At 39.9% G+C, this 9,119-nt stretch overlaps 1 protein-coding gene across 1 annotated transcript; it reads left to right on the plus strand.

Annotated features, from left to right (window-relative positions):
* Nucleotides 1–6,804: 6,804 nt before the first annotated feature.
* Nucleotides 6,805–7,815, plus strand: OR52B6 (olfactory receptor family 52 subfamily B member 6). Its single transcript, XM_020894768.2, has one exon. It carries the CDS (start codon nucleotides 6,805–6,807, stop codon nucleotides 7,813–7,815), a length of 1,011 nt encoding a protein of 336 aa, XP_020750427.2.
* Nucleotides 7,816–9,119: the final 1,304 nt, after the last annotated feature.

Genomic DNA, 9,119 nt, shown 5'->3' on the forward strand with positions numbered 1-9,119 from the left:
AAAAGATATTTGGTGCCAAGATATTAGCATGTGCAAATGTTCAGCAGTGTCAGAGGTTATGATGTGTTCTGGAAATGTTTGTCATTTAGGAAATCCAGGTATATTTAGTGAAATGCTGAGAAATGAAACTGCTGAGGTAGGCAGGCAACCAACCATTCATTCATGCATTTTGTTGTTGTTCAGTCACTAAGCTGTGTCCGAATTTCTGTGGGTCCATGGACTACAGCACGCCAGGCTCCTCTGTCCTCCACTATCTCCCAGAGTTTGCTCAAATTCATGTTCATTGAGTTCAGTGATGCTATCTAACTATCTCATCCTCTGCCTCCCCTTCTTCTTTTGCCTTCAATCTTTCCTAGCATCAGGATCTTTTCCAGTGAGCTGACTCTTCAAGTCAGGTGGCCAAAGTATTGGAGTTTCAGTTTCAGCATCAGTCCTTCCAATGGATATTCAGGGTTGATTTCCTTTAGGAGTGACTGGTTTGATTTCCTTGCAGTCCAAGGACTCTCAGAAGTCTTCTCCATTCATGCATGCAGGTCATCAATCATTTCATACAGATACATTGAACATTGAGTACCAGCAAGACACCAAGCTAGACATCAAGAACACAGTGAAAAGGGAAACAGACTCAATGCCTCTCCTCACGAACTGTTCACTCTAGTGAAGAAGGCATACATTATTCAAATCACCAACAAATTATATGTGTAAAAATAATCACTACCTTTGATAATTGTTATGAACATAGAGTATAATAAAGTTATCTGATCAGACCTAGGAAAGTTAGAAAAAGATTTTCTGAGGAAGGTATTTGAAAGAATTCTAACTAAAAGCTAATAAAATAGTGTTTATTGGGGTCTCACAATGTGTCACAGAGTCAAACACTTAAGAAACATTATCAGATTTAGTTCTCACTCTCTTCCAGTGAGGTAGGTATCCTTGTTTCCACATTACAGAGGAGACAAATGATACAGAGAAAGTTGATCCAGATTGTTCAGTTGTTTAGTGGAGAATTTACTAACTTAGGTAGTCTGACTCTTGAACCATGCTTCTACTTCACATTATACTGTGTTCTCTCCAGCAGGCTAAAGAAAAGTTGGAGAATATTCTAGATACAAAGAAAAGTATGTGCAAAGTCCTTTAGGCAAGAAGGAGGAAGATGTTGATATAAACTCTTTATATACTTAAAAAATTATGAGCCTCAGAAGACTTTTTTGGTAAGGAACTGACTTTCCCAAGAAACTATCTTGAAAGACAACATTCAACTTAATAGCATATTCCCTGCCCCAGTCTATGGTTCACTCACTCATACATTCATCCAATCACGATTTATTGAGGCATCTACAGGATGAACAGAAGCGGGACTAAAGTGAAAAGATGTATGGGTGAACACTGACTGCTGACTGCAATTTATCAATTCCACCAGTTCCTTTTGAATGAAACTGGAAAGTTCATTTAATAATCCAAGCTTCAGTTTCCTTGTGAGTACATGGGGCTCTTACCTATCTCACAAGTTTTGAGAATTGATGGTGATATTATCTGAAAGGCACTTTGCATATTGTTTGATAATCATTTTTAAACTTGATTTTACTTTACTGTGTAACAGATGCTATGGATGCAGATATGACTAAGACATGTTTTACTATCCTCAAGGATGTCATAGATTAATGGGGAAAACACACATGGAAGCAGGCAATTCCAACACAAAGTGACAAGAGATATGACCTTAAAAAACACAAGGAGCTGTGAGAACACAGAGGAGGGTGCTGATACAATTCGGGGAGAGGGCAGGATAGTCAAGAAGTTTTTTATCACAGCCATGATTTAAAGGAAAAATAAGAGTTTTCAAGGGAAATTATGGGAATAGAAACATGCTAGGCAGAGAAAACGTTATTTCAAATGCAAAGAAGCAAATGAGAACATGATGTAATCTGGGAAACTGTCTGAACCTTGCTTGATATGGGCACATCCTGAATGTGGCTGAGGCTGAGAAGCAGGAAGGAGGAGGTCAGAGTGAGAGTTTAGGGAGGTGAGCAAAAACCTACTCCTTGCTTTGGAACTTAGATCTTATTATAAAGCTAAAGGATAAAGGAGCTGATGGGAGGTTTAACTTGGGAGTATGACAAAATGAAACTAACAAATTAGAAAGTTCATTATTGCTGTTGTGTGGACTTTCTACTAGAATCAAGTAAGATGCACTTAGTTTGAAGCTATAGAGGCAGCAAAATTAGTTTGAGAACTTTCAGTGCAGTCTAGGCAGAGATGATGAGGAGTTATATTTGCTGAAAGGATGCAGGAATGAATTAAATAATGCTCCTGCCAGGGCTAGGAGGTCTCTAGAATGCAAAATTTAAGGAGCTGCTCATTCTCAAGGTCTTAAGTGTTGGTTTGAGTTTTTTTGCCAAGTGCACCTCTCCAGGGCTTGCCTGCTCAGTACAAGGACAATCAAAGCATTATTGCCAGTTCAGCAGAAAAGAGTTAAATATTTTCTTTATTTATTTATCTTTCTGCTGTTTAGCTGAAGGCCAGAGCAGACACGACGGCCCAGAGGTCATTCCCTTGAGACTTCCCAGGAGCAATAAATAATCCCAGTCTCACTCAGCCTTCTGTGGAGTGGGAGTCTCCCTTCTGAGGCCAAGGGAATGGATGGGGTTGAGTGAGCTAGGTGGGACATTTCCACAAGACACAGAGCAGTGATTGTAACCCCCTAGACTGCAAGAAGTCATTTCTGTGTCTGGACTGCCCACATGGGCAGCAGGTAAAGTAAATTTTTAGAGTGAACTTTTTTGACAGCTTTTCCCTATATTGTCATTGTCTGACTCTGCATTTCCTCCCCTGTTCTCCCTACAGAAATCTCTCCCTGTCTCTAGGGAGGAATTTGTGCCCTTTCCCTAAAACAGTGACCAACACAGTGCCTTGTTCTCTGAGCTTCCCCCAGTGATATTTTACAGTTGTGATGATCACATTCCAGTTTTCTGCGCAGAGGAGAATGCAAAATGAGAATGCCAGAAACCAGGGCCCCTGAATAAAATAAGCTCTTTACAAGGTCTATTTCAAGAGAATGGTCTAATCTTTCAACCCAAGGTAGAACTCCAGATCTGAAATGTGCCTGGGTATGTGGCTGGGGAAAGGAGACTCTTGCTAGGTAGGGAAGTTAGGGATTCTATGAGTGCTTCTCAAATGTTCTCCTCGGTGGATGGCTAGATACTGATTTTGGCTTCCTGGTTGCTTTTCTGTAAAAGCTGGGCTCACACACACACAGCTTCTCCACTTTAGAAGTTTGAGACATCATGTCAAAGATCATTTTGCCCAACAATTTGATCTTTGTAAATAAGGAAAATGCCTTGGCTTTTCATTTTAAGCAATATTATGGAGATATTTAATATGAAGTAAAGAATAATAATATGTTGTTCCATACACTCTTCCTATTTTTGGTAAATGTAACTCCTGTTTGGTAAATCCCATGTCAACTTATGGCACCAATGAATATTTCAAGTGGTAGTAATCAATACTAGGCTCCCCAGTTTATTTTAAAAAGGCAAAGGACAACTCTAGATTCTTAATGAGCCTGGAACTAGTCTAAGTAAAGTTGGATTACTCTGGATTAGAGGAGATATTGGGTAAACTTTTCTAAGACCTCATTATATGAATTAAATAACTTCTATTATAACCCCAAATCAGCTTCCACAAATTGTAGTCATATACTTAACAGCAGTAAATAATATCATAATAGAAACATAGAAGCTATCAGATAAAAACAGATAAAACCAAAAATAAAATAAAATCATTTATTAGTTCACTACCTAGATATGATAGTATTTCCATGTTTTATCTATCAAATATCCTAGATATATGTTTATGTAGTATGCTACTTTTCAACAATGATACCATAAGCATTTTTATAACCTCTTTTTTAAAAATTTAACAGCTGGTAAATATTAAATGAAATTTTTAAGATAAAAATAATTAAACTACCTTTGTGTATAAGTCAATTTTTCTTGATACAGAATAACAAGGATTCTCTGTGTTAAGAAAATTAATGTCATTTTTAATAAAGATTATTCATTAATTTTTAGCATATTTAAAATGATTGCAGAGTTGGAATTTTTATTTTGATCTTTAAAGAGTATAGTATATTTCATTATATATTGCCTTTTCATTGTTGAAACTCATTAAACATGTTGAGGGGTTCACAAAAATCCCTGAGAGGGGAGATTTGAGGAATGTACCTAAAGTTTTATTCAAATTCAGTCCTTGTAAACAAAGAATCACATGGATTATAACCCTATGGGCAGAATTTCATTTTATAGATTTTGTACTCCTTTTTCCATTTGATATGTCTATATACACTGGGGGTGATGGATGTGATGGTGGTTTAGTCACTAAGTCCTGTTTGACTCTTGGGACACTGTGGACTGTAGCCTGCCAGGCTCCTCTGTCCGTAAGATTTCCCAGGCAAGAATACTGGAATCTGTTGCTATTTCCATCTCCACATTGATGGTGATAAATAGATGCTTATGTATTCTATAGAGCAAAGTTTACTAGGTAAGTATGTGTGCTGGAAAGCAGAACTTAATTTAGTTCAATTAAAAATTGTTTCCATTCATTTATTATAGTCTTTTTTATTTTAAACTTTCTATTTTGTGTTGGGGTATAAGGGCTCCCCTGGTGGCTCAGCTGTAAAGAATTCTTCTGCAATGCAGGAGTCACAGGAGACTCAGGTTCAGTCCCTGAGTCAGGAAGATCCCTTGGAGGAGGGCATGGCAACCCCCTCCAATATTCTTGCTGGAGCATTTCCTGTGGACAGAGGAGCCTGGTGAGCTACAGTCCATAACATCACAGTTGGGATTAACTAGGTCAATTTATTTATTTTACTCTTTATAAAAATTCAATTTTCTTTCCTGTCTTAAAATAGAGAATACAATTGATTATTATTTAGACATTTTGTATGACCATTATTTTATTTTATTTTATTTTATTTTTCATTTACTTTTATTAGTTGGAGGCTAATTACTTTATAATATTGTAGTGGTTTTTGTCATACATTGACAAGAATTAGCCATGGATTTACATGTACTCCCCATCCCGATCCCCCCTCCCACCTCCCTCTCCACCCGATCCCTCTGGGTCTTCCCAGTGCACCAGGTCCAAGCACTTGTCTCATGCATCCAACCTGGGCTGGTGATCTGTTTCACCCTAGATAATATACATGTTTCGATGTTATTCTTTTGAAACATTCCACCCTCGCCTTCCCCACAGAGTCCAAAAGTCTGTTCTATACATCTGTGTCTCTTTTTCTGTTTTGTATATAGGGTTATCATTACCATCTTTCTAAATTCCACATATATGTGTTAGTATACTGTAATGGTCTTTATCTTTCTGGCTTACTTCACTCTGTATAATGGGCTCCAGTTTCATCCATCTCATTAGAACTGATTCAAATGAATTCTTTTTAACGGCTGAGTAATATTCCATGGTGTATATGTACCACAGCTTCCTTATCCATTCGTCTGCTGATGGGCATCTAGGTTGCTTCCATGTCCTGGCTATTATAAACAGTGCTGCGATGAACATTGGGGTGCACGTGTCTCTTTCAGATCTGGTTTCCTCAGTGTGCATGCCCAGAAGTGGGATTACTGGGTCATACGGCAGTTCTATTTCCAGCTTTTTAAGAAATCTCCACACTGTTTTCCATAGCGGCTGTACTAGTTTGCATTCCCACCAACAGTGTAAGAGGGTTCCCTTTTCTCCACACCCTCTCCAGCATTTATTGCTTGTAGACTTTTGGATAGCAGCCATCCTGACTGGCATGTAATGGTACCTCATTGTAGTTTTGGTTTGCATTTCTCTGATAATGAGTGATGTTGAGCATCTTTTCATGTGTTTTTTAGCCATCTGTATGTCTTCCTTGGAGAAATGTCTGTTTAGTTCTTTGGCCCATTTTTTGATTGGGTCATTTATTTTTCTGGAGTTGAGCTGGAGTAGTTGCTTGTAGATTTTTGAGATTAATCCTTTGTCTGTTGCTTCGTTTGCTATTATTTTCTCCCAATCTGAGGGCTGTCTTTTCACCTTGCTTATAGTTTCCTTTTATGTCAATTATATAAGAAAATGGGGCTTCCCAGGTGGAAATAATGATAAAAAAAAAAAAAATAAAACCTGCCTGCCAATGCGAGAAACATCAGAAGCCTGGGTTCAATCCCTGGGTCAGGAAGATCCCCTGGAGGAGGGTATGACAACTCACTCCAGTATTCTTGCCTGGAGAATCCCACCGACAGAGGAGCCTATAGAGGGAAGAAAGTAAAGACATTCTTACAGCATTGGTTCATAAATGTTAGCTGTAATCAGAATCACCTTGTGATCTTGATAAAATAGAGACTGCTGCTCCAGTTTCTGATTCATTAGGTGTGTGGTAGGGTCCAAGAACCTGCAAGTTCCCTGGTGATGCTGACGATGCTGGCCTGGGGATGGTAGTTGGAGAAGCCTTGCTCCACAGCTCCACAACTTCCTTCATATTCTAGGTGATAGCACCACACTTCAGAGCCACAATGTTTTCAAACTCTGAAGATGCCTGAAAGTCTTATAGCCGAATGGGTTAGAGGGTCTGAATAACGATACTGATATTGTCTGTGGACAGGGTCTAGAGCCGTGTACTTTGCACAGACATCGGGTGTGATTTTCTATAGAGAATATACATGTGCAAAAGCCATCGTGGTTGTAGGATCTGTCAGTGTATGCAGACCTTGTGGCTGATTGCAAACCTTTATGTGCACTCTGCTAATAAATACAAAGTCTGAAGCTATTTTTTCCCCTATGGCACAGGTGAGATCTCTGAAGAAAATTATGGCTTTTTTGTCTGCTAACAACACAGTTGCTGTGAACAATGCTGACACTCGCCTGGCGGGCTGCTTCCTTCTTGGCATCCCTGGGCTGGAGCACCTACACATCTGGCTCTCCATCCCCTTCTGCACCATGTATGTAGCTGCCCTGGCAGGCAACGGCATTTTAATTTGTGTCATCCTCTCCCAGCCAAGCCTGCATGAGCCCATGTACATATTCCTGTCCATGTTGGCCAGTACTGATGTCTTACTCTCCACATCCACCATGCCCAAAGCCTTGGCCAACTTCTGGCTAAGTTCTACCCACATTTCCTTTGATGGCTGCCTAACCCAGATGTTCTTCATCCACTTCCTTTTTGTGGCTGAGTCTGCAGTCCTCCTGGCCATGGCCTTTGACCGCTATGTGGCCATCTGCTCCCCTTTGAGATATGCCACAATCCTGACCAGCACAGCCATTGGGAAGATCGTGGCTGCCACACTGGCCCGCAGCTTCATCATCATGTTTCCATCTATCTTTCTCCTCAAGCGCCTGCACTACTGCCGGGTCAATATCATTGCGCACACATTTTGTGAGCACATGGGCATTGCCCGTCTGTCCTGTTCTGATATCTCCATCAACGTCTGGTATGGATTGGCAGCTGCTCTAATCTCCACTGGCCTGGACATCATCCTTATTGCTGTTTCCTATGTTCACATCCTCCAAGCTGTCTTCCACCTCTCTTCTCAAGATGCCCGGTCCAAAGCCCTGAGCACTTGTGGCTCCCACATCTGTGTCATCCTACTCTTCTACATCCCTGCCCTCTTTTCTGTCTTTGCCTATAGGTTTGGTGGGAGACACATCCCACGTTATGTCCATATCCTCCTGGCCAACCTCTATGTGGTCATCCCACCTATGCTCAATCCCGTTATTTATGGAGTGAGGACCAAGCAGATTTTGGAAGGGGCTAAACAGATGTTTTCAAATCTTGTCAAAGAATCTAAATAAATGCTCCCGACTTGACCTCAACTTAATTCCTTTCTATACATATTAATTATTCTATATTCACCCTCTCCTCGTCTCTACATCTTCCATTTATCCCTATGTTACTATAATCCATATTCCAATTATGTAAATACATGTTCTACTCAAATCCACATTTGACTTGGAAATCTATAGTAATAGTCAACCCCCTTTTTTTCCATCTATTATTCAAATAACTCGATTCCCCCCTAACTCAAGGAAAATCTAATTAGGGGAAATGCTATAACTTACCTGGAATCTACCATATAAATAGGACTATTCTCTGTATCTACTTTCATTTTCTCCTTGATGTGATAATTAATCACACATATAATTTTTTCATTTAGATTTTCCAGTTCAACATCTTTCTCACAGTGGGAACCCCTGAGAACTGTCATGCTTATAAATTCACAGTCCCTTCAGATATTTATTTTTATTATCAGCTATAATTGTCCATAATTACACATGTTTAAATATCCAAGTTCAGAGATGCTAACACAGCATCATAGTAGGTGAAGTAAACACATCCATTTATCATCAACTAAATGTGGGCTTCCCTGGTGGCTCAGATGGTAAAGCATCTGCCTGCAATGCAGGAGACCTGGGTTCAATCCCTGGGTTGGGAAGATCCCCTGGAGAAGGAAATGGCAACCCACTCCAGTATTCTTGCCTGGAAAATCCCATGGTCAGAGGAGCCTGATAGGTTATAGTCCATGGGGTCACAAAGAGTTGGACACGACTAAGTGACTTCACTTTCTTTCTTTCTTTCTCAATGTGGCTCAGCCGGTACAGAAGCCTGCAATGCGGGAGACTTGCGTTCGATTTCTGGGTTGGAAAGATGCCCTGGAGAAGGGAAATGTTCCCACTCCAGTATTCTGGCCTAGAGAATTCCATGGACTGTATAGTCCATGGGGTCACAAAGAGTCAGACATGACTGAGTGACTTTCACTTCACTTCATTTCAAATACGAAAATACCATTTCAAAAACTTTTATCAAATGAGCCTGGGCCATTTTACCTGTTCCAGACAAAGCTTTCCTCAAAATGTAGATAACTGTATAGGAACAGAGTAGTCTTTCCCATCTGAATATATTTTGTATTTGAAAATTATACTCACAATTAAAATAAGTCAAATACCTACTCTTATATAATAACAGAGGCTTACATATTCTTTAATAACTCGTTATACGTCTTGTGCTCGGTGGTGTCCTACTCTTTGCAACCCCATGCACTGTAGCCTGCCAGGCTCCTCTGTCCATGGGATTTTCCTGGCAAGAACACTGGAGTGGG

This window comes from Odocoileus virginianus, unplaced genomic scaffold, assembly GCF_023699985.2.
Source record: "Odocoileus virginianus isolate 20LAN1187 ecotype Illinois unplaced genomic scaffold, Ovbor_1.2 Unplaced_Contig_20, whole genome shotgun sequence".
Lineage (NCBI taxonomy): Eukaryota > Metazoa > Chordata > Mammalia > Artiodactyla > Cervidae > Odocoileus > Odocoileus virginianus.

Coding starts and splice junctions, on each gene's coding strand:
- OR52B6 (XM_020894768.2), top strand. CDS start 6,805: ATGGCACAGGTGAGATCTCTGAAGAAAATTATGGCTTTTTTGTCTGCT.